The sequence below is a fragment of the Bombus affinis genome, chromosome 3 (assembly GCF_024516045.1).
Source record: "Bombus affinis isolate iyBomAffi1 chromosome 3, iyBomAffi1.2, whole genome shotgun sequence".
In the NCBI taxonomy this organism is placed as follows: domain Eukaryota; kingdom Metazoa; phylum Arthropoda; class Insecta; order Hymenoptera; family Apidae; genus Bombus; species Bombus affinis.
Window position 1 is genome coordinate 16,158,901 of NC_066346.1, and position 27,058 is coordinate 16,185,958.

The 27,058-nt window shown below is 36.4% G+C and overlaps 4 protein-coding genes across 7 annotated transcripts in view; 2 read left to right on the plus strand and 2 right to left on the minus strand.

Moving 5' to 3' along the window:
* The window catches only part of LOC126914736 (uncharacterized), a 55,563-nt gene extending 52,880 nt beyond the window's left edge, over window positions 1–2,683 (minus strand). The window contains exon 1 of the mRNA XM_050719119.1: window positions 2,635–2,683. The gene's annotated coding sequence lies outside the window, so the exon portion shown is untranslated. The remainder of the gene's footprint in view (window positions 1–2,634) is intronic.
* LOC126914696 (uncharacterized) overlaps window positions 1–27,058 on the plus strand; it is a 733,243-nt gene that overhangs the window by 193,041 nt on the left and 513,144 nt on the right. For 3 of the 4 annotated variants that reach the window (XM_050719003.1, XM_050719004.1, XM_050719005.1), the window contains one exon: window positions 1,414–1,506. The gene's annotated coding sequence lies outside the window, so the exon portion shown is untranslated. Of the gene's footprint in view, window positions 1–44; window positions 166–820; window positions 946–1,413; window positions 1,507–27,058 lie in introns of all 4 variants that reach the window. The other variant, XM_050719006.1, reaches the window with a different exon arrangement.
* Window positions 13,008–27,058, plus strand: part of LOC126914757 (uncharacterized) — a 53,410-nt gene continuing 39,359 nt past the window's right edge. Inside the window, exons 1-2 of the mRNA XM_050719160.1 lie at window positions 13,008–13,701; window positions 13,748–13,791. Coding sequence (XP_050575117.1) covers window positions 13,138–13,701; window positions 13,748–13,791 — 608 coding nt within the window. The 5' untranslated portion in view covers window positions 13,008–13,137. The remainder of the gene's footprint in view (window positions 13,702–13,747; window positions 13,792–27,058) is intronic.
* The window catches only part of LOC126914733 (uncharacterized), a 64,379-nt gene continuing 53,588 nt past the window's right edge, over window positions 16,268–27,058 (minus strand). Inside the window, exon 3 of the mRNA XM_050719110.1 lies at window positions 16,268–16,530. The gene's annotated coding sequence lies outside the window, so the exon portion shown is untranslated. The remainder of the gene's footprint in view (window positions 16,531–27,058) is intronic.

The following is a 27,058-nucleotide window of genomic DNA, read 5'->3' on the forward strand; positions in this document are numbered from 1 at the left end:
TTTGCTGTGTGATTTGGTGTTTTGTATAAGAGATAAAATAAAAGGTGTGATAACCAATCCGAGTGGATCCGAGATTGATTATCAACCCCAACCTATATAAAATAACAAATCCCGAGGAAATTGGATACTTCTCTGGTCCTAAATGGCAAAGGAACAGATTATCAAGTAAGTCAAATATTTTTCCAAATGCCATTCTTGTACAATCGTTGCTTTTCTACTTACCACGTACAATATAGCGGTTAATAAATTAACGAATCATCGAATATTACTGAAAGAAAGAAATTGTACTGATATTCCAATCTATCGTGTACAAAAGTAATAATAACAGCATGTAATATAAGAATAGCTTATCTTCAGCCTTAAAAGAAACTCGGTTTACAAGTATTCTCCCTATTGCGTTCCACTCTCGCTTGATCTTCTACACGTTCATCTATATTTCGCTGTTTTTAATTTATTTTATTATTCCCTGTCTATTACACATATGTATATTGTCCATTGCACGAATCTTTATCTATCTTGCCTAATTTAATGTAAAAAAATAGAAAAATAGAAAAATTTGCTGGAGGAATACGTTTACCAAAATTTGTCAAGAATTTTAAAGAAATTTGCAGGATGAAATTCACGGTGATACCGAATTGATATTTTTGACATTATACTTTTGAAATAATTATTTATATCATAATAATTATTCCACGAATACTTGCTCGTAGATATTAATTTATGCTTTTAATAATCATGCGTTTAAGCTATCAAGTCGAGTCGAGTAGGCTTTCTAATTTCGTGGAAGATAAGTCGATTTCTAAGATAAGTCATTTCATAGAGAAAAGACCAGCTGCTAAGGATTCGCCGCCACGATGGCTAGAGCTTGGAATAGCTGCTGATTACTCCGTGGTAGATTTTCATGGATTTCGAGTACAGCAATATATCTTGGCTCTTTTAAACATCGTAAGTAATACCAAACGAAATTCTGTTATTATACTTAGATATAGAATACCTCCAACTACATATGTACGCAAGCAACCGGGAAACATAGGGCAGAGTTATGCGTATCTCTGTATTTTCAAGGTACGCTACTTGCTTTCAAACATCTCGATCGTATATTCGGATGGAAGCTCTGTATTTTCTGTTTACACTGTTCAAAGCTTACACGTATCTTTTAAAAAGTTCAGCGAATAATTTATCCGGAATGGAATTTTGTAATCGATTAATTTCAGCCATTCGGTAATTGGTTTTCCAATGCTGTTGAGATTAATAACGTACATTTCCTAAGATAAATATAACGAATAAAATTAATTTTTTAGGAAAATTATATAAGATACGATGTATTTACGAGAGTTTTGAATAATAATTTATTTGTAAGGCTGTAATACTGTTTTAACGCCTGTTACATTTTCGTACGTATTTTAATCCTAGGTCAGTGCAATTTACATGGACCCATCGCTCGAATCCAACATGATTCTAGTGATCGTACGAATGATTTTATACGCGGAAAAACGAGACGTTATGGTAAGCGATTTCCATTAAATTAAATCATTTAACTAAAGTAGTAACTATCTGAGATACGCATATGCGAGTGTCAATTATTTTATTTTCTACTTATCTGTACTGTGTATGGTATATAAATTATATAGGTCAAAATATCTGCGCATGACGTTCTAGATCGATAAAATGCAACGAGTTCCATTTTGTTAAATTGGACAACCGTGAACGATCCCTTGGAAACAAATTTCCAAACAAACAATTTTCACGGATCATTGACAAACCTCGCATTTATCGTGTATCCGAAATATCTGTATAATTGACTATTAAACCTTTTTCATCTCTTAAGAATCTTAATTTAATGTTATAGACCTATGATAATATCATTGATATACGACACTTGCGATTCCTTTTACTTTTCTTTTTCTGCTATTCTTCTCTGCTGTCGAATCAACATTTCAACATTTTTCAGGAAGATTAAAATACTAATAGCGTTACAAGTTACATTTGATTACAATCAACAACACGATTACTTGCACATATATTTATTATCATTGACGAATATTTATATATAGTATATAATGCATGATGTAATAATAAATATAATATATTCGTAATATTTGCTAGCTTTTATTAAGAAAATATTAATAAATTGTCGTAGGTCCGCCGTGGCGATGCCAGACGATCTCTCGAGAACGTGAACAAATGGAACAGAAAGATGCTGTCCTCGAAGGACGTAAATCACGATGTTGCTGTATGGTTGACGCGATTAGATATAGGAGGTCCTTCGAGATCGTGCGCGTTAAATCGAGACGAAGGCTTGACCAGCGCCTTTATCATCGCTCACGAAGTAGCACGCATGTGAGTGTCCCACATGTTGAGATATCGTTGGCAAACTGAAATATTTATAACTGGCCTGGGTATTTACGCAGAGACCGTGTGTTATTTATTTATGCAAATACGTACTTGTACGAGAATAATTTGAAAAATGAAATCTCCATAGAAGAACTTATTATCTTTACCGAATATCACAACGAGTACTGTACTTTGAATCTGCCATAGATTTTTGCGTATTATGTGCGTTCTTGCATTCCTTCTTTCACCTACGATGGCTCTTAAACAAGAAACGATATCGTAACGAGAAATACAACTTACCTGAGCGTCCACTTTGGTTCCACTAGTGTTGTCCCATACGACTTTGTGTTTGACCTCGCTATTAGGGGACTTTTTACCCAACGTTTCCTTCACCGCCCTCACTACCTTCGATTTATCGAACTTGAGACTTAAACTGGCCGTTACTAAATCTTCCGGCTTCTTCGACATCGGTTGGTGTCTCTTCGTGAACCAATTCGACGGTACCATAAAGGTCGAAATAGCGGCTTTCGAGGATCCGCTAAGCTTACTTTTAGCTCCGTGCAATGTCGACACGTCGAAGCTATTGGAACGGAAGCTCTTCGATCGACTTCCTTTCTGTTCGGTCGTTTTTCCGGGCCAGTTTGATTTGCTATCATCCCGCGAACTCGGCGCTTCCTCGCCGCATCGGTTGATTTCCGTCGCGGAAGACGCTAACGAGCTTAGGATCGATATCAGATCCGCATTAGAGCAGACAATGCCCGCAGCACCGGAAACGGATGCACTCGCGGCTCTTGGCAGTTCCGAGACGCGCTTTCGGAGAGAAGACGTCGGCGAAACCGACGGAGTAGGCATTTCAGAGAATCGTTGTTTCGGCTGTTGAGTGTAACGTTGAGCGGAACTGTTACCCTCCAGCGGCTGTATTTCGTACACTTGCTCCGTCGACGTCCTGTACATCCTTAAGCGCACCTGGCAAACGGATTGCTTTTATTCGAAAGACAGTTTCTTTTTTATCATAATTCGTGCGTTATGATACATGTTTCGATGATTGAGCCGTTAAGCGTGACAAAGCGATGGAATTGTTTTGCACAGAAATTCTGGTTCTAAAATTATGTTAGGGATTCTAGGGCGTAATAACATCTTGGAACGCAAAGTTATCGATGTGTCGATGAAAGTTAAGCGAGCTTTATCGAAGCACACGTTCGAGTCTTTGGGCGATTGCTAGGAATACGCGTAATGTTCTTTTCTGTGAGCTGAAATGTTGAACGACTATAAAAGGCGTTTGTAGAGGATTTCAAAGCGGAAGAAGAAGCGATACAAATGTTTAGAATCAGAAATTATCTGTTTATATAGAGATCTATTTGATGCAAGGTCTAAAATCAATCAAATCGGATTGTACGGACGTATATTTGTAAAGCAACGAATATTTGGTTCTTTCAAATCTTAACTTCGCACGATCGTATAGAAGTTCGTCAACTTTAAACTCGGTTTTTCTTAGTCTGCAAACTAGCGGAGATAGAACGGCTAAAATAAACGAAAGATCCTTACCTTCCTCGCTTTTACGTGCGTGCTTCCTCTACCGCTCGGTGGTGCGAACATTCTAGAGACTCTGGATCTCGACGACTCGGCAATATTCTGGTCACGCCTCCAAGAGGAAAACCGGCGATTGATTCGCGACGATTACGGCCAAACAAAGTCGGTGACACTCTTTCAATCGTAACGACCGAATGTCTTCGGCCACCTATCTGAGGAGCCGATGTTTGAGAGAGAGTGGACAGGAAAGTAGCTTCCCTCGGCGATGGTCCTGATCCTTCTCCGCCACGATCGCTCATTCGTCTCACCTGTCGACACAAACATCAAGATAGTTTCGATACGCGAGAACTGTCGTAGTGACGATCGAGCCTGGCGAAAGTCAAATTGACCAACTTCATCTTTGGACAATCTCATAATTTCGCAATTTCATCGTTCAAGTACACGATTGATTCTCACAAAACCTCTAGTTCCTTAGAGCTTGACGCCAAGCTCATCTTTTCACTTTTATCGCATATTGTCTCACCACTTGCGATACTTGTAATTACTTTTCTCTACTTTTCAATTTTGGAGTTGGTCAATGTGGTTTCCGAATGGCTCGATTGACTATGCGAGTCTTGGATAAAGATGACAATTAAACTATTCAGATTAGTCATGTTTATTATTTTCCTATCCTTATTTTTAATTTACACTATCCTTATTTTTTATAGACTTAAAACAAAAAACAAACAACAAAGAAATCTACAACATCAATCGGCTGATGAACTCCATAGTTAAGTTCGAGCCACCTCTTGTAAAGAAAGAAATAATACAATGCAAAAGGTGCCAAAGGTACGGCCACACGCAGAAATACTGCAATCATAACTTCCGGTGCGTAAAATGTGCAGGTAATGACCCCACTGACCAATGCACTAAATCCCCGGAAACCCCCGCCAAGTGTATCCATTGTCAAGGAGAGCATCCTGCGAACTACAAAGGATGCTCAGCCTACAAAACACTACATAATATAAAGTATCCAAAACTGAGACCCAAGGACATAACCATACAAGAACCTAAACACCAAAAACTCACCACACCAACAGTATCCTATGCGCAGGCAACGCAAGGAAACGTAAACAACTCGAAAACACACAGTGTACACACAGAAAATAGAATTCCCACCCCACAAAACACAGACAACTTTACCAGACTCGAAAAACTTATCGAGAAGCAAACTGAGCAAATTAACAACTTGCTGTCACTACTCACACTCTTCATGGACAAATTCATATGCACAGAAGCAAAATAAAACCAATGCGAATAGCTCTGTGGAACGCCAACGGTCTAGCTCAGCACAAATTTGAACTAGAACTATTCTTAAAACAACAGCAAATCGATGTGATGCTCATATCCGAAACCCACTTCACCGACAAAAACTACGTCAAAGTACATGGCTACAACTTCTACCACACACAACACCCCAGCGGAAAGGCCCACGGCGGCACCGGAATCATAATCAAATCAAACATCAAGCACTACGAACTTCCACCATTCCAGAAAGACTACCTCCAAGCAACAAACGTAGCAATAGAAGACTGTCATGGTACAATCATCACTTCAGCTGTATACTGCCCTCCCAGACACTCCATCGCCAAAGAAGACTTTGACAACTTCCTGGACACCCTGGGCAATAGATTCATAGCCGGAGGAGACTACAACGCCAAACACACCCAATGGGGCAGCAGACTGGTTACAGTAAGATGCAAAAACCTCCTCAACAGCATAATAACCAACAACCTCAACTACCTTACCACATACGAACCCACACACTGGCCCACCGACACAAACAAAATACCCGATCTCCTTGATTTCCTCATAACTATAAATATCTCGTCAAGAAACGTCCAAATCAATTCCTCGGCTGATCTCTCCTCCGACCATTCCCCCGTGATAGTAACAGTCATTTCAACAATCATCGAGAATACACCTAATGGCTCCATTCATAACCAACATACCAACTGGCAGCTCTTTAGAGAAGTCTTTACCCACACAACTTCAGCCTCAACCTCACTAAAAACCAATGAAGAAATCGAAGCAGTCACGGAATACCTAAACACGAGCATAATAAACGCTATCCGCTTCTCCACACCGGCAATAACGTCCATCAGCAATCACGAATACCCCCAGTACATATTAAAAAAAATAGCAGAAAAACGTAGACTAAGAAGGATATGGCAGACCCATAGAACACCGGAGGACAAACGCAAACTAAACAACGCAACTAGAAAACTATCCAAAACCATAAAAAACTACAATAATGACCGTTTTCACAAATATCTCGCCAGCCTGTCCCCCACAGCCGACTCTAACTACTCACTATGGAAAGCCTCCAGGAAACTCACGCGTCCCCCACAAATAATACCTCCAATCCGCCGTCCGCAGGGTGGATGGGCGCGTAGCCCTATAGAAAAAGCCAACCTATTTGCCAAACACTTGACTGAAGTATTTCAACCCCATTCCTCCATAGCTGCAGCGGACGTCACCGAATACCTGCACACTCCCTTCCAAATGTCCCCTCCTATTGAGCCCTTCACTTCTGCAGAGATTATACAAGCAATCAGTCGCCTAAACCCCAAGAAAGCAGCAGGTCACGACCTAATAGAAAATAAAGCAATCAAGGAACTTCCCATAAAAGGGATTGCACTAGTCGCATCAATCTTTAACGCTATCCTCCGCCTTCAACACTTTCCCAAGGCTTGGAAAATCTCACTAATCACCCTCATCCCTAAACCCGGTAAACCAATATATGAAACCACCTCCTATCGCCCAATCAGTCTTTTACCTACCCTGTCTAAACTATTCGAGAGAATGCTCACGAATCGTCTCCTCCCACTCCTAGAAGAATTGAAAACACTCCCAGACCACCAATTCGGCTTCCGAAAACAACACTCAACAGTAGAGCAAATCCACCGCATAACCCACATGATCAGCCAAACCCTTGAAAAGAAAAAATACTGTTCAGCGGTATTCCTAGACATCCAACAGGCATTCGACAAAGTATGGCATGAAGGGCTACTCTACAAGATCAAAAAGATCCTACCCCATCCATACTACTCCATCTTAAAATCCTACCTAACCAACAGACAATTCATAGTTAAATGCCTAAGCGCCTCTTCCGCAACATTCCCAATAGAATCCGGCATACACCAAGGTAGTTTCCTCGGACCCCTACTGATATCCATCTACACTGCCGACTTACCTATATCAAACGAGGTAACAATAGCAACATTTGCCGACGACACAGCACTATTAGCTACCCACGCAGACCCGGCAATTGCCTCATCCACTCTCCAGCGAAGTCTCGACTCCATGGAAAAGTGGTTCCAAAAATGGGGTTTTAAAATAAACGAAAAAAGATCCTCCCGTGTAACATTCACGCTCCGAAAACAAACCTGCCCCCAGGTCACCATTAACAACGCAATAATCCCAAGCAAGGACTCCGTAAGATACCTGGGCATGACCCTGGACAGGAGGCTAACTTGGAAAAAACATATCTCAGAAAAAACAAAGCAACTAAAGGAAAAACTAAGAAAATTCTATTGGCTCACGGGCCGACGCTCCAAACTAAACATACAGAACAAAATAACCCTCTACAAGACCGTAATAAAACCTGTCTGGACCTACGGAATCCAACTATGGGGAACAGCAAGTAACTCCAACATTGAAATACTCCAACGCTTCCAATCGAAAACGCTAAGATCCCTATTAAATGCACCCTGGTATGTTACCAACGAAACAATCCACCGTGACCTCAAGATACCTACAGTCAAAGATAAAATACACAAGTCCAGAAGCAGATATAACACAAGAGTCAACAACCACCACATCCCATTAGTGACCCAACTACTGGACACGACGGACCAGATCCGCAGACTAAAAAGAAAATACCCTCTAGATTAAATCCTTAGTTTCTACTAGAACCAACAATATAAAACTATTATAATCCATGTCATTGTATCACGCCAAACTAAGTTACTGAAAATTCTCAACGAGAATTGATTGTAAATATTCTAATAAATAAAAAAAAACATCTTCTCAATTGCGCTACCAAATACCTACGGACAAAATTGTTCTTATAAATTTATGAATATTATGTGTTTACGTATTTGAATGAAAAGTGTTTTTCTTCACTTCACTTCAATGTAACGAGACGTGTCTATCATGATTACATCGGTAAAAATTGAGACTAATTTGGAAATATATATATGGAAGCTAGAAGATGCTTATTGCAGACGTACACATAGCAAAAAACTAATGTACAATGTAAAGAGTATTTTTAAACATATGATTGATTAGGGGTAAAAATGCTCCTACTAAAAATATTGTGACTTATTTATACAATACATAATTAACTGTCCAAATACCGATGGTAATCAATAAGCATCTTATAATTCCTATTTACATTTGTTTCAAAAGCTTCTTTCGTTTCATAAGGAAATAATAGATGCACGACACTTTTTGTTTTATATTATTCTATCGATTTATGTATGATCTATTTTGTAGTAATAGAACAAAACGAAAGAAACTTTTGAGACAGCCTAATGCATCTTGAAATTCACGAAAAGCTTCAACAAAATATTCATGGAAAGTTTCTGTAAGCGTCCGAGTACTTTCGTGAGCCGTTATATGTATAATAATTCGTTACAATGTTAGTGATAGCTTGGAAAGTGAACTATTTTTATTATACATCTTTTTACTTTCCATATTACGCTCATAGATACTCTAAAACGCCGCGATACTAACTCTTATCTATCATGTTTACGAATGCCTATAATTTGTGAAACCGCTTCTGATTTTACGGAAATTTTGCAGTTGCTTGATGAATGAAACAGATTTGTTAAGAGAATCACATGTTATAGATACCTGAACTGTGATTTATTTAATATATCTTTTCTGATTTGTTATCCTGCAACATTTCCATGTTTTACGAAGCTTTAAATTAAATTTCACAAGTTTATTTTCCTTAAGCTAAAGACGATGCTGGTGAAATATTTATTTCTGAAGTAAAAAGTAAAAATATAGCTTACATATTGCTTGTATTTAATCATGTATTACGATTAATCCTGTTGCGATACTCGTATATTTCAGTTAGGCTCTGGTTTTAGTAAACAAGAAAGATTTATAATATCTTAAGAGGATGTTTAGCATGAAATCATGCTAATAAGAAGTTTTTCATGTTTTTCTTCAGGCTTAAAATATTTTTTAATGTTGTGAAAAAATTGGGTTGAAAATGAATAAAAGGGTGCAACAGGGTATTTAAACAAACTAATGTCTCTTATATGAATAAGTCGAGTGATATGCTGTAAATTATTTTCACAAAAAGACACCCATTTTTATTATTGTTTTCTAAACAAAATTCAATATGATTTGTTATACCTGTAATAGGAAGTTTCTTTAACTAACATTTAGTTATCGATCCTATTTTTATTGAAGTTTAACAATACTGTTCAATGTTAATAATTATTAATTTATAAGTGAAGGGTAATTCCAACGAAGAAAGATATCATTTGCAAACAAATAGTTTCAGATGAAATCAGCATTGGTACTGTAAATTTAAGATATTATAAATCTAATATGTATTGTATCGCAAAGCGGGATTCATGATGAAAAATTAAATATAAAAGTCCATGAAATTTCGCAAATTTAAACATCTCAGTTGATACAGCTTTAATAAATGTGGACAAAAGTTTAGTCTATCTTTATATTTAAATAACGCATGATATTTAATTCTACAGTATAATTAAACAAAGATTCGAAGCTGAAAATTTCGAAATATAATTGAACAATATATCGTACAATAAATGTTATATGATGTTCTGTAAAGGAGAATTGCATTTTTATGAAGAGGATCAAAGATAAAAGAGATTTTTGTTGAACGATACGACCGTTTCGAAATTCCATTTTGATCTTGTGTATGTATAGTGTATCTCGTACAAAAGATATTACAACAAGCGTCCAGTCATAATGTGAAACATTAATCAAAATTTCTAATCTCGAGTGTTTCAAGTCCCAGAACTCATCTTAATAAATATAAGAAGGACAGATTAAATTCAATCTTATTTTTCTAATTTTCTCGTTAATAATTAAATATGAGCATCAATCAATCAATAGTTCATAATGCACGGTATAATGCGTGTATAACATTCATCTGATTTCAATTAACTTACGTTTAAGCAAAATAATTATTCGAACTAGTTTATCATTCACATTATTACACATTTTAATTGTATATATATCTAGTACAACATAGAAAGGATGTTTTAGGATTATGAGTATTCATTTAATTTTTAAGAAGAACAATAAGATTCAATACATGTACACAATAGTTAAAAATATGAAATCCAGTCGCTTTTACATTAAGTACCATTTCCTCGTAAATGAACATACAAAAGATAAATGTCAATAACTATAAATGCCTGTTTAATGTTTCTTTTTTGTTACGATTATATATGTAAAATTAGTTCTTGTAATGAATACTGCTTATAGGAATAAGGATTATTTTTCACTTGAAATAAGTTTGCTTTGATATTTTAAATGACTGAATAAAATGCGGACAAAATATTTTAACCATACACGTAAAGATTCAAGTACGTTACATACAATAACTATAAGAATATATTTTTAAAAACGTAAGAATTTGTACTTTAGATAGCAATGCGTTTAAAAGTTATTTTATGAATTCACTTTATTAATTACTGATTTAAAATCTCCAGCATTTTCAGTAAAATGTCCAGAAAGTAGAAGAAAAGTACAACAAAAGTAGAAAACAGTTAATTTTGTAATATAAATTTATAGTCTACCGAATTAATACTCATATTTCTAAAACAGGGTCTATACACTTTCAAAATTTCAATCAAATCATATGCATAGTATTTCTTTTATCTCATATTCTAATTTCACCACATTGAATTTTCTAAAGAAAGATGATCTATTTATTTTATATAACGCAAATCCTTTATTTTAGATATGCAAAGTCAAATATATTTTTGTCAATAAAGACACAAAAAATCTTAGATGTCTAAATGTCAGCTTTAAGAACAGTAGACTTGCCTGCCTTCAAACTTAAATGTCCTTTCCAGTAGTAAAACTTAAATAACATTAACAACGGCAGTAATATTTACGCCTACAGATGGAGGATATTAGACTTCGATTAAAATACAAGTAGCTCAATAAATATGTGTCTAAGTACGATGGTTAAAGAATAACGATTCGTCATTCTTTATTCCAGCGCTTAATGCTATCCTTCTTTCAACAAATACAATCCTAGAACAATGCCGCTGAAGAGAAATGTTATACGTGAATTTATTTGCCTTTGCGGGACGAAGGTTTATTAAATTATTAAATGAAAATATTAAATGAAAATGAATATGTATAATTATGTGTATAAAAATTGATATATGTATGTATGTATAAAATATATATATGTATGTATATATATATATATATATATGTCGGGTTGGCGTTAAGATTAGAGTTAGGTTTAAGGGTGTGAAACGAATCCCTATTGGCGCTAGACGTGATCGTTATGCAATAGAGGAGATATTTACTAGTGCAAATATGACTATGATGGAATTGGACAAGTAATCGCGATAATTAGATACTCGAGAAGCAAATGACAATGATCCTAGGCTCAATAACGAATCCGCGGTCAACGGGATGACGAACTTTACCCTTCGTTAGCGTCTAAGTTACACTGTATGTTAGAGCAAGGGGCAATTATTACGTATACGAAAGACAGGTCGATTGCCGATGAGATCACACTAGAGAGAGTGGCTCTCCGTCGCGGTGACGCTGTCGAAGAAATCTATGATGGGTGTGCCTAAGGGCACGATCATGAGAGTGCCAAGAGATCATCGGATTCGCGGAGAAAAGTCTTCGTTCGAAGGGTGAGGGAAATTGAAGTTGCTGTTAATTGGTCAATTTCCATGTTGGTGGTTAGAGAAAGATATTAGCTGTCCTTGGGAAAAGTTGCTAGCGGGAAGCGTCGTTCGTGGAAGGATAGATTTCTCTTATCTTCCCGTAGTGGGGGCACAGGCTATTTGTCTACTTGAAAGACTTTGTATAATTGAAACTTAATATTCGTAGCCGGTCCTCGCCCAGCTAAACATATACTGTGAAGATGCGTTGGCATCTGGCAATCACCTTACCCGAAGGACAAAGTCTGCGTGTGGCGAGCCACGGGGCAGAAACCATTGAAACGTTTACCGTCGTGCCCTATCCCAAGTATTTCTTTTAAGAAGAGCTATAGAATTACTTCATGCCTTTGTTAGACAAAACGTTCATCCCTTTGACCGCGGCTACGTTCGGCGACTGATTGTCGCCTCGAGCCCGAGCTCACTATCATAAATCTCAAATAAATACAGTCGGATCGAATGACAACAGTTTCTTAATACGGCTATGGTGAAATCTAAATTTCAATACTAGGGGTCTTCCCAAAGTTCCAAAGGGAAGGTTCCGGTGTTCTTTCATCTCCGACATATATATATTATTATAATGACTTATTTTAATAATGACTTAATTTGTATAGTAAAAACAGCTAAAATCTCATGTAAGATTGTTGGGATGTTACGTGATATTTCTGTTGCATCATTGATTATCGTTATACTTTGAAAAATAATTAAGGAAGCGAACAATGCGTGGACGATTATGGCAGTTTTATTAATAAACGAACGTTTAATAGAGAATATGGATTTACTGGATAAATAAATGTTTCATTAAATGTAACTGTTACGTGCAGAATAATATGTTGTTACATGTATGAACTAAAGTTGATGTAATACTCATATTATATTTATGGTTTCAAAGAATTAATAAAATCTGCTGAGATTCAAACGTATGCTCTCCCTTTTATTCTATGAGAATTAAACATTTGGAAGATTTTATGAAAATGCACTAAACAATCAGAAGCATCTGTTTCTCCTTTTCTTCTTCTTCTTTTTTTTTTTTTTTTTTTTAACATGTTGATTGCCATGCGATTTTTATACTTATTTTGACTTGGATAGATAGATTAAAGCGTACCATACCAAGACATTTTATTCTTGCAAAATATTCTAGTCTATTTGCGTACCTAAACACCTAAACACTCAACGTGTTGAAGAATTTCTGTGCAAAACAATTCCATCGCTTTGTCACGCTTAACGGCTCAATCATCGAAACATGTATCATAACGCACGAATTATGATAAAAAAGAAACTGTCTTTCGAATAAAAGCAATCCGTTTGCCAGGTGCGCTTAAGGATGTACAGGACGTCGACGGAGCAAGTGTACGAAATACAGCCGCTGGAGGGTAACAGTTCCGCTCAACGTTACACTCAACAGCCGAAACAACGATTCTCTGAAATGCCTACTCCGTCGGTTTCGCCGACGTCTTCTCTCCGAAAGCGCGTCTCGGAACTGCCAAGAGCCGCGAGTGCATCCGTTTCCGGTGCTGCGGGCATTGTCTGCTCTAATACGGATCTGATATCGATCCTAAGCTCGTTAGCGTCTTCCGCGACGGAAATCAACCGATGCGGCGAGGAAGCGCCGAGTTCGCGGGACGATAGCAAATCAAACTGGCCCGGAAAAACGACCGAACAGAAAGGAAGTCGATCGAAGAGCTTCCGTTCCAACAGCTTCGACGTGTCGACATTGCACGGAGCTAAAAGTAAGCTTAGCGGATCCTCGAAAGCCGCTATTTCGACCTTTATGGCTCCGTCGAATTGGTTCACGAAGAGACACCAACCGATGTCGAAAAAGCCGGAAGATTTGGTAACGGCCAGTTTAAGTCTCAAGTTCGATAAATCGAAGGTAGTGAAGGCGGTGAAGGAAACGTTGGGTAAAAAGTCCCCTAATAGCGAGGTCAAACACAAAGTCGTATGGGACAACACTAGTGGAACCAAAGTGGACGCTCAGGTAAGTTGTATTTCTCGTTACGATATCGTTTCTTGTTTAAGAGCCATCGTAGGTGAAAGGAGGAATGCAAGAACGCACATAATACGCAAAAATCTATGGCAGATTCAAAGTACAGTACTCGTTGTGATATTCGGTAAAGATAATAAGTTCTTCTATGGAGATTTCATTTTTCAAATTATTCTCGTACAAGTACGTATTTGCATAAATAAATAACACACGGTCTCTGCGTAAATACCCAGGCCAGTTATAAATATTTCAGTTTGCCAACGATATCTCAACATGTGGGACACTCACATGCGTGCTACTTCGTGAGCGATGATAAAGGCGCTGGTCAAGCCTTCGTCTCGATTTAACGCGCACGATCTCGAAGGACCTCCTATATCTAATCGCGTCAACCATACAGCAACATCGTGATTTACGTCCTTCGAGGACAGCATCTTTCTGTTCCATTTGTTCACGTTCTCGAGAGATCGTCTGGCATCGCCACGGCGGACCTACGACAATTTATTAATATTTTCTTAATAAAAGCTAGCAAATATTACGAATATATTATATTTATTATTACATCATGCATTATATACTATATATAAATATTCGTCAATGATAATAAATATATGTGCAAGTAATCGTGTTGTTGATTGTAATCAAATGTAACTTGTAACGCTATTAGTATTTTAATCTTCCTGAAAAATGTTGAAATGTTGATTCGACAGCAGAGAAGAATAGCAGAAAAAGAAAAGTAAAAGGAATCGCAAGTGTCGTATATCAATGATATTATCATAGGTCTATAACATTAAATTAAGATTCTTAAGAGATGAAAAAGGTTTAATAGTCAATTATACAGATATTTCGGATACACGATAAATGCGAGGTTTGTCAATGATCCGTGAAAATTGTTTGTTTGGAAATTTGTTTCCAAGGGATCGTTCACGGTTGTCCAATTTAACAAAATGGAACTCGTTGCATTTTATCGATCTAGAACGTCATGCGCAGATATTTTGACCTATATAATTTATATACCATACACAGTACAGATAAGTAGAAAATAAAATAATTGACACTCGCATATGCGTATCTCAGATAGTTACTACTTTAGTTAAATGATTTAATTTAATGGAAATCGCTTACCATAACGTCTCGTTTTTCCGCGTATAAAATCATTCGTACGATCACTAGAATCATGTTGGATTCGAGCGATGGGTCCATGTAAATTGCACTGACCTAGGATTAAAATACGTACGAAAATGTAACAGGCGTTAAAACAGTATTACAGCCTTACAAATAAATTATTATTCAAAACTCTCGTAAATACATCGTATCTTATATAATTTTCCTAAAAAATTAATTTTATTCGTTATATTTATCTTAGGAAATGTACGTTATTAATCTCAACAGCATTGGAAAACCAATTACCGAATGGCTGAAATTAATCGATTACAAAATTCCATTCCGGATAAATTATTCGCTGAACTTTTTAAAAGATACGTGTAAGCTTTGAACAGTGTAAACAGAAAATACAGAGCTTCCATCCGAATATACGATCGAGATGTTTGAAAGCAAGTAGCGTACCTTGAAAATACAGAGATACGCATAACTCTGCCCTATGTTTCCCGGTTGCTTGCGTACATATGTAGTTGGAGGTATTCTATATCTAAGTATAATAACAGAATTTCGTTTGGTATTACTTACGATGTTTAAAAGAGCCAAGATATATTGCTGTACTCGAAATCCATGAAAATCTACCACGGAGTAATCAGCAGCTATTCCAAGCTCTAGCCATCGTGGCGGCGAATCCTTAGCAGCTGGTCTTTTCTCTATGAAATGACTTATCTTAGAAATCGACTTATCTTCCACGAAATTAGAAAGCCTACTCGACTCGACTTGATAGCTTAAACGCATGATTATTAAAAGCATAAATTAATATCTACGAGCAAGTATTCGTGGAATAATTATTATGATATAAATAATTATTTCAAAAGTATAATTTCAAAAATATCAATGAAATTCACGGTATCACCGTGAATTTCATCCTGCAAATTTCTTTAAAATTCTTGACAAATTTTGGTAAACGTATTCCTCCAGCAAATTTTTCTATTTTTCTATTTTTTTACATTAAATTAGGCAAGATAGATAAAGATTCGTGCAATGGACAATATACATATGTGTAATAGACAGGGAATAATAAAATAAATTAAAAACAGCGAAATATAGATGAACGTGTAGAAGATCAAGCGAGAGTGGAACGCAATAGGGAGAATACTTGTAAACCGAGTTTCTTTTAAGGCTGAAGATAAGCTATTCTTATATTACATGCTGTTATTATTACTTTTGTACACGATAGATTGGAATATCAGTACAATTTCTTTCTTTCAGTAATATTCGATGATTCGTTAATTTATTAACCGCTATATTGTACGTGGTAAGTAGAAAAGCAACGATTGTACAAGAATGGCATTTGGAAAAATATTTGACTTACTTGATAATCTGTTCCTTTGCCATTTAGGACCAGAGAAGTATCCAATTTCCTCGGGATTTGTTATTTTATATAGGTTGGGGTTGATAATCAATCTCGGATCCACTCGGATTGGTTATCACACCTTTTATTTTATCTCTTATACAAAACACCAAATCACACAGCAAACGTCTAAACTCTCCCAATGCGTCTTAGCAATTAAGGCGTGGTCGACTCCTATGACAAAAGAGCGTCGTTAGGAGTCGTACCAACATAACCCTAGTAACCTTTTAGTAACTAGTGGTCATACCAACTGAGCATTTCTCAACAGGATTTACGTCGATCGATAATTCTTCCACTATTGTATCGTTGTATTCTGTGGAGACATCGTCTTTTTCATCGTACAGAATCAATTTCTCAGCTTCTGGATATTCCACGTCGAAGACGTCACCGGAAAGATTATAAAATCCCTGAACATCGTGGCTTAAGGAATCGCGTTTGCTTCGTTTCGACTTTTTCTTAATTTCTTCAACTTCAAATTTATTCGATTTCCCTGTAACCGAATTTTCAACGTTTTACCACGTTTGCCTGTCTTATCTTCGCTATTCTCGTTACGGATAAAATGAAAAAATAGTTGCAAAATTTCTGAAATTGTAAATACGACCAGACTGGAACGTATCAACGACATATACGGTGTCACAAAATTGTGACAAGTCAATATTCCAGTTGTTAGTTTGTTGAATTTACGCCACCGCTGATTAAACGTATCACGCTTTAATAGAAAATTCAATTTCCCAGCGGGGAAAATGGAATTTTGCGCTAATTAAATTATTGCGCTTTTGTACAAAATTCCATTGTTTTCTGTTGCCCGTGAAAATGCAATTTTACGACGGACATTTCAGACAAATTTCCATCAGACGGCTTTCCATCCGTAAAAAAGAATGCTATCTATAAAAGTATGATACAGTGCACTTACTTGATTGCAATGATATCTCAACGATTATTAACAGATACCAAGATGTCTCGACAGTTGCAAAAATCTTTTATAAATAAATTACACGTGGCTCGCGAATCTGTTTCAACGTTGCTGGAAACTTTTTGCGTATATGATATACGAAGCATTTCGAAATGATCATTGCAGCACTGTAGCGAGACACGCCTAACTTGATCGTATCGATGAAATTTCAAACGGATTTGGAAGTGTGCGTAGAAGTTATATTTATCAGGGACACGTACTTTCCAAAAATCATCAAACTATTCGAACAGTCAATTATTATTTAGTATGTTAATAAGCCACGATGTAATACTCTTAAAGAGTTAGAAAGAATAAATTTTCGGAAAATGAACAATTTGACTTTCAAATGGCTCGTACGTGATGTAATCATCTGTTTGATGAACTTTTAATTGCTATCGTAGATAGGATCGTAAAATACTACGAATGTTACAGACATTGTCGTGATTTTCCTATAAAGTAACACACGACGCGTAGTCCGTTTGATGTTCGATTTGCTTGGCTCTTGTAATCCAATTTCAATAAAATTGTACAAAATGCACGTGATACGAAAGAAAATATAAAATATACAAAATACTCTTTACTTCTCTTTTTTTTTTTTCTTTTCAATCATATCCTCAAAAATATGAATTTGCCTCAAAATCTACAGTCTAATTAGAATATTAGAAAGAATATTCAGACAGACGATGTATATAAAGGAGATACAAATTACGACGATGAGAGAACTCGCAAGATATTTGTATCTGTGAAATTGCAACTGTTGCGTCGATAAATATCTACGCCGATTAAATTTTTGATACACTTCGGATTCTCATCAGAAAACCAGTAATAACATATTTCTATTTCGTAATATATTTCTGATATACAGAGGATGCTCTCAAAAATATATACACCCACTTTAATTAAATGGTATCGTGAAATTGCTGCATCGTATTATTACAATTTTTATACAAATCTTCCTTTGCTTCAATTTTGTGTACATTTCGGATGTATTCCTTTCTTTTAATCCTATTAATGGATCGATAGATTTAATTTTATAAAATTGATTTTTTGAATATTTATACATTCCATATCTTTTTAAGCACCACGTCACATGATTCTTTCGGTAGAAATAACTGCGTAAAATTACATTTTCTCTGTACCTGGGAGCTTTTGCGCGGTGAATTTTATACGATCGAAGCCCCTTTTTCGAGTGGCGTGGGTGCTTCGGCATGGGAAAGTGCCTCTCCATTATCGTTTTAGCTGGCTGTTTCCATTTGTATAAAATCGTCGTTATTATCGTCTTTATCACAACGAAACCATCCCATTACATCAGTGTATTTAAGGTTTCCCCACAGTTACCCCATCATTCGAGCAATCCACGTGCTTTACATAATTCTCAATATCACGTTTCCATTTTCTAACATCTGTGACTGTAGCTTTTCCAACGTCACGTACTCTTGATGAATTCTATCGCCGATTCTTACACCACCTCCCACGTTTTTAATTAAATTGTATTTTCTTTCTGTACGACTGGAACGTTGTTAGTTTCATACCAAATTCTTATTTATCGGAATTCTATTCTATTCTATTCGAACAGAGAAAAGAATGTGTAGATTTTTTAAAAAGAAACTGTTTTTTCGAGCTATCGCGGGGAGACGCGGTCGTTAGAATACGCGTCAACGGGAGTCGTAAATTCCCGTTACGATTAGAATGATCGACACCACGAATAGTTCGATCCCCGTATTTCGATTAAGATAATAGGGGTGATTCAGGTATGATAACACTGTGGCTCACAGAGTTAAAATATATATTTCCAACACTTAGTATACACGATTGAATAGATATAAACACTTAATAACTTATCACGCTGCAATAATATAGATATGAAAGTAACACGGTATGAGACTTAATGTTAGAAGTTAGATCTTTGACTGTGGTAGGAAATTCTGAGAGATATAGAAACGGTGAGAGTTATAGGGAATGCAGGAACTCTAGTCACCGTGAGAGACGATGGAAAACTCTGAAGCTTATTCTAATGTAAATACGGAGGAAAGCTTGGTATGGGTGTGCCCTTTGAACGAAGAACGCGGATTCGTTGCTTACATTTTTAGTTAGTAAAGTGAGGGCAACAATCCGCGATGTCGATTGGTTGGGACCAATGTTAGGAAGGAAGAGAGGAGGAAGAAACCTCCTACCAACTTGGGTCCTAGGCGACATTGTTTACAGGGAAACTCAGATTTTTCGTTAGGTATATCTCCGCTTTCTTCGTAATTCTGAAGAGCACGTAATAAACCCAAGGACCTTTCTAAAAACCGGCCGAAAACTCTTCTGGAATTAGAAAGTCTTTTCTGGCAAACAGATGTGCTTAGACCATGTGTGCGAACAATGCAGCTAGAATTGCAACTTTATAGTGGGTCCTTGGGCCTCTGGAGTGTTAGAAGGACGGCAGATAGACCGTTGGTTGGCAAGCCGCGCGGGATGGCGTGCAGATGTGTTGCGCGACAGAACAGAAACTTATCCGTCACTGAGAAATGTTAGGTTCGACTGATAAAACGTACAGACACCAGAGTATTCGTGGGAGCAGTCGAACATCAACGATTCTACGATCTCGGCATATTCCACCTCAAACGCGATTCCGTAAAATTCAAACTAATCGTCCAGCGAGCTGTTCCATGTTTTCCAAACTGAACAGATCGTGAGCATCGGCCAGCGATATGGGAAATGAAGATAATTTCCAATTGTTCGTAACATCTGACGATCATTCGACTTAAAACATAGTTCTCGCGGTCGCGGCAAACAAGTTACGCAGGCAATTTGTCAGCTGTCGAACGAGAGAGCTGGCTGGTTGTACTGCGTTGAAGCAGAGCGATTCGAAGAACGGCAGAGACGCGAAAGGGAAGCGTTCACCGAGAATACGTCCGTTTCGTCTTTCTCGTTAGACGGTGGAAATGAATTGGCGATTTCACCATGAATACTACAAAGGAAGTTAACGCTGTAACTGGCGCGAGTTTCGCGTGAAACGTAGCCTTTGACGAGGTGAAAGCCGGTTTGTTTGCGCGTCTCGCCGAACAAATCCGATAACTAAAATTGTCTGACGAAATTGTTTTACACGAGCCGTGTTCTCGGTAACGCTAGCGGCTATTTAATCAAAATTGTCGGCCGCGTTTCTCGTTGGCCGTTCGATCAACCAACGTGTAATTAAAATGATAATCTTAATAGATCCTCATGGACATAGATAGCGAGGCTGACAGTTGGCGAAGCGAGCTAAGCAAATAGCGAATTATATCGCGTGTTATAACTGGATCGTGGAAGTTTGCGCATATTTTTACACTGATAAATTAACCCTGCTGCTGATCCTCTAATATTTCTCGTTCGATCTCATCTATTACAAATAACAGATACGTAAGACAACATAGGAAAATATATAAGTAAATAGTATCGCGAATAATTACGAATAATTGCATTCATTTTCGTTAAAGGTAAATTATATTGTATTTACGTGCCAAGGATAGAACTGAAATTGCCGCTGATATTGATTTATTCTTGTTAAATTTCAATGTCAGAATAAAAAAGTTTAGCAGTTAGCGGTTGCGACCTCTTTGAAAAGCGTGTACCTAAAAGTGTGTCGCGAACAGTAAGCGATGGCGAGTATACTCGTCGAACACGGAATACGGGTGGCTGTTATAATATAGAATTAAGTTGTTACGAAACGACTGTTTTATTTTTCAATTTAGTACTGACGGGGCTCGTCGTAACGTAAAATACTGCCATCTCTTCGTGACGAGTATACTCGTGGAAAACAGCCAATTGGTTAAACCAGGACCAGATCACGATACCGTTTAAAGATGAAATTTGTAGAATGGTTAGAGTTAGAGAATATCGGAACTTTGTATTATTATAACGTTTACCATCGCTGCGCTCTCGATATTAACCCTTAACTGCTGCTCTGGGACTCCCAGACGATATAAACATCCGCGTAACTTCGCTCTCGAGCAACGCGTGATGTCAAGTGTCTTGGTAATTTTCAATTAAGTCGCCCCTTATGACTATAACTTATAACTTCTGATCTTTGTTCCGTATAGGAGTAATTGAGAACGTACAACTTTCCTTTCGCTTTGTTTCGTCTTGTCCATTATGGATGAAAATGCGATTATAGTTACGAAACGAATCATTCTTCGTTGATCGCGATACAATGGAAATGTTTACAGCGAACGTTCCCGAGTGCTTCGAATAAAGAAAGAACGATGCAATACGATACTCTTTGACTTATAAATAACTTTCCTTTGAGACCAATCGGTGGATCAATTTTCTGGCTCCGCAGACGCAATGTTACACGTAATCCTAGGAATCGTGAAGTTTTCAGTCTTTTCTAATATTATTTTTCAACTTGAAATTCAATCTATTGGACGTAGGAATATTTTTACTGTAAACTATTAGAAAAATGTCCATCGTATAATCGACGAGCATCGCGAGAGTAATATCCAGGCTTTAAATTCTAAAGGCTCGTTACCGTACAACTGTAGTAGGCAACGTCGTTGCTCTAAACACGTACGTAATTTTGTTCACATTGTATAACCGATAACTATTTTCTTTTTATTATTTCTTTTTATTCGAATGTCCTTCAGCTTTCGCTTTACCACCGTACATCATCCCTACGTCATGCACCGATACTATTTTTCTTTTACACTGTGACACTTACTTGTCTGCTTGACCATGCGATCCTGATCATCATGCAAATGGTCCAAGACTGTTGTCGTAATACTCTACGGAATAACTAAAATTGTTGTATCGTTCTAACACGTTATAGATTTTATTAAAGAGGAACGTTTACTCGATAGAAGACTCAGATTCATGAAATAAGACACCGGTTTTCCCTGACGCCACTTTACGATATAAATAATTAAACTTTTTCTCCCTCGTATATGGAAAGCTTAAAATACTTTTCCTGTATTATCTATGCCAAATCTCCTGTCAATTTCGTTACTAAAATAAATGTTACAGTTATCAGCAATAATCGCTTGCACTCGACTATACGTTTCTTTAATTAAAAATTTATCAAAGCGAAGTCTTCGATTCTTTAAATTCTGCAAAATTTGATAAAAACGCGCAATGACTCGAAACTTCCGACGAGTAATGTACGCGAAAGACTCTGTATACTCGTTAGGTCGTTCCTCAAACGAGAAACAGATCGAACTGTTCGCGTTCGAGTCAAACGTAAAGGGAAAAGATTAAATTTCCTAACTTTCCGTCGATAGGATCTTCATCGACGTTTATGACAGTTGACTTCTCTTAATTAGCGAAGCTTCAAGCTTTCGATATTTCCAAGTTTCAATAATTCTCATTCTCCGTTCGCCTTTCAATGACCGTTATTAGCGTGAGCGTGTGTCAATAATCAAAGCGAACGATGCTCTTTTGAACCTTCCTTTCCTCTTCCATTCGTCTTCCTTTTCAGAACGGAATAATGGCTAGATCTACTTTACTCGTTGCGCTGATTTAACGAGTGCGTGTTTATTCTCTCTTTATTCTTCGTCTGCTTCTGCCCTCGCGTCTGTTGAACATCGATTCGATTGCTGAACTCGACTGTGTGATTCTCCTATCAGGAACGACATTTGCGTCGGAATATACATGTTACGGTCGTTCTTTAAAATTCTTCTAAATTAAAAGTTCCTTAAAACTCTCCTAGCTGCAAAGTTCTTCTCCTGAAAGAGTCGCGGTAAACGTGGATATCTGACGTTACGCGTTCGTTAACGAGCATCTCTTATGTCAAATATTACAAAGCAACGATTTACCCAAAATATAGAAATATCTTCCGAAATAGCGGACTCATCGTTAGATTATTAGATCGCGGATGTTCGTGCATTTGTGGGAATTTTAAAAATGCAAAAGTCCATGAAACGTTTAGGAAACGTAGAGGATGAAATAAATCTCTATCCGTTTCGGTTTATTCAGTCGTATTCGTGAAAGTAGCAAACTGCACGAACATACGTATATTATTATTATTATATCTTGTTTTTGCGAAAAGCATTTCTCTTGCAAGCATTTGCCTTTTATATTTCTTACTTTTGGCGTTCCGCGTACTTATAGGAAATTGCAGCTTAATCGTTGCAATAAAACTTATCGCTTTCTATTTTCCGTTTCTGCACATCTTCGTAAATTTATCGTATTAGCGACGTGAAGTATAACGGACGATTGATCGTAAATTGAAATCACAAATTCCCCATCGACCATTTCACAACAGACTGCCGCAGTTGCATGTTTTATAGGGGTGAATAGCCGCAGAGAAATCGATTCCAGTTCTACAAGGGACAAGTGTTATTGCTTTCATTTGAGCGCTCTGCCTAAGTATATTGTTCGTGGATTTACTGCAACAATGTTTGGGATTCTAAATTGCAACCTCCCAAGAGAAAACTTCGAAATGCTCTAAATATCGTATCGGCTACTTTCACGTAATGATATATTTGTTTTTTGACAAATAAATAAAGAAAAGAAAAGAAGAGTAAAATACACATCGAGAGTATTTTACCTGGAATACGTATTCAAGGATTATTTGCAGATTTTTCAGACCAAAGATACTTTTGTAAAGTGTATAATCATTTATCTGGAAAGTATTAAAAGTACTTCGTTTCTAGTAGGATTATATAATATCAATATCGTATTTAGGAAGTTGTGAAATTGCGAACTTATTAATAGGAAACACCATATAGATACAGAGAATGAAATTACTGATCGATACGGAGGATATTAATTCATTTAATATCTTGGCGATAGCAGATGATCGCTTTGCAATTAATCAGTACTCTGCAATTTATAATTGGATATAATGCAGTTAATTATTTAAATCAATTGTTACGTGTATAAAGATTGATAGCAGGCATTTATAACTTTTCTGCGATTTTCACATTAAGCATGATGAAGCAGTTGAATGATTAATTGATTCTCTTTAACATAGCCATGAGGGAGACGAATTTTTTTAAAAAGAAATATTCTCTTACCAACTACCGTCGGCAAAATACCGAGCGTAGGATTAAACTGTTAGTTGTGAAAACTATTAATATTAAATTAACGTTCGTTGGGACGATATTCGTTGGAATTATATTTTCAAAGTCTCATCTTTATGTATACTACCTGAAGTATAATATTTCTGCAAATAGTGAAATATAAAATAGTGAAATGACGATGTTACAGTAAAAATTGTTTTATCGTACAAAATTGAATATCTTTGTGTATTTGCTACGATATAATTATTAAAAAGAAGAAGAAACTTTCGATCATGAGAAAGATGGAATATAATGAAATATATTCAGACATTGAATAAAAATTTTTATTTTCATTTCGGAGGATGGAACGAACACGAAATATGCAGCAAATTTTGCGAATATTTCAAAATGAAGGAACTGCGCAAATATAAATATTTGCAAGTTAATTGCACTTAATATGGAACACCTGACTTTAAAAGCTTCCCAAAAACAGAAACATGCTTTTCTTTTCAATTGCTTTCGAGAAATTAATAAGTCCTTTCTGTGTCGCTTTATAAATTCTTTTAACATCGATATTACGTTTTTTCCTAATATTAAATTCTAACAATTTCTTACAATTTTTCAGCTGAAAGTTGTATTAAAATAATTTTGGCAACTGCTGAAAATTGTTGAAATTGTTGCACCAAGAGCGTAATTTCTGGGAAAAAAGGGTCGATGAGAACTCAAATCCTTCCGGGACTGTTTTACTCGCTCTATTAAACAAACATGTTTAATGATAAATCATGCAAAAAGTAATATTTTTTACGTTCATTATTTAACACGACTCTCAGAAAAATTTTATAGGCTGTCAAACGTAACAATCAACTGCATTCGATCAACATGCTTTCATTTTTAAGGAAATATTTCATTTATTATTTGCGTTATTACTTTAATAAACGTTTGCTATACCGTTAACGTTCATATCTATAAACCAACGTTTACTTACAGCTTTACCCTTACATAACGTCAATCTTCGAAAGAATTACGGATTTTTATTATACAATATATTAATCTTAGTTATTATAACGTTAAGTTATTAGCAAAATTACAAGATTGAAGTTACCAGAAGAAAAAAAGCGAGGTGTTCGTTTCCTCTTTTACAAATATAGAAGAGGAAGGTTGCTTAAGAATGATTAAAACGTAAAATGAAATTCTAATTAAATAAACGCCGTATTACCATTTTTCTACTATAGTTTCGAGTAAATTCCGCGCACTAATCGTATTTCTCTACGGCACAATAATAACATTCTGTTAATCAGTCTTTGAAATGTCACCGCAAATGTTCCATGTGCAACGTGACGTGTATTCCGTGATAATTTTCTTAAACTATATGAAGTTAATGTAAATTCGAGCTATCGCGGGGAGACGCGGTCGTTAGAATACGCGTCAACGAGAGTCGTAAATTCCCGTTACGATTAGAATAATCGACACCACGAATAGTTCGATCCCCGTATTTCGGTTAGGATAATCGGGGTGGTTGATGCGGTATAACACTGAGAGTCACAGAATTATAATAATATATATTTCCAACAATTAGTCTACACGATTGAAAAGATATAAACAATTAACAACTTTATCGCACGCAGATAATATAGATGTATACAATATAGAGCAAGGCTCTTACAATTGAGCTTAGTCTCTTGGTGGACGTAGCACGATATTATACTTAATAAAATAAGCGAATGTTTGGCTATGTCGCGGATCGACTTGAATTGGCGTTCAGAATTTGACTCAAAGTGTAACGTTCGACGTTACAAGTGTAACGTCACAAGGAACTGATCGACTTTTGATGATTTCTTTGTCTCATCTTTAAGACGACCCCCACTATACTTAGGTCACGCCACCGTTCGCGCCTATGATCACGTATGTCTGTTCTTGCGTGGAAAACGTAACGGACCAAATTCGACGTTTCGAGAACTCGCTGCTTGGCGACAGCTATGCGCTCGTCGATACATTGTATATGATCCGGCGGTCAGATAAGACGATCTGACTGAGACATTGTAGGGCCGCGAGTGACGGTTAGAAAATACAGCCTGTGTTAAGCCTCGTGGCGTAACATTAACGTTTATAACATTCTATAAAGTAATAAGCAAACTAAATGAATAGCCTTCATCACGCTGTATATCCTGTTTGCATATTTAATATTAATATCAAAGCTTCCATGCAAAAAGATGTTGTATTTTGCAAGCGTATTTTATTACCGAGTGCATAATAATTCATTAACAATCCCCACGATTTATCGTCACAGTACGAAAGTACGTTCAATAATTTACATTCTGTTTTTAAACAGCCTGTTGTAGCTATACTTTGTTTTCACGTATTTCAAGTAAACATATCATCGATAAATACACCAGTACAAACGCTATTATATCGATGCAAACGTTAAAACATTTTCATCATGCTGAAATGTATTTGGTACATCAATTTTAGCGAATTCAATTAATGTATGACGAATGTTAAGCATTTACTTTGATTCGTTGAGTTTTAAGAATGAAATTAATTAAAATTTCCTTCAATCAAGGAAGATGTAATTTTAACAGAAAATTCCATTAAATTTCTATAAGTATTTCTGTAGTATCGGAAAAAGGATAGGATTAGGATGATTTAGATTTGTAAAATTCTCCTAATACTATTTATTAAGATAAATAAAAATAACAGAGATTAAATGGACAGAGAACGATAAATGTTCAAATTGAACTAAAACACAAAAGTCTTATTCCGTTCAAATCACTCTCGCAACTCTATAACTAACAACTCGATCTCTCTACAACGCTAGCAACTCTACAACTCTCGTCTTCGGCATCT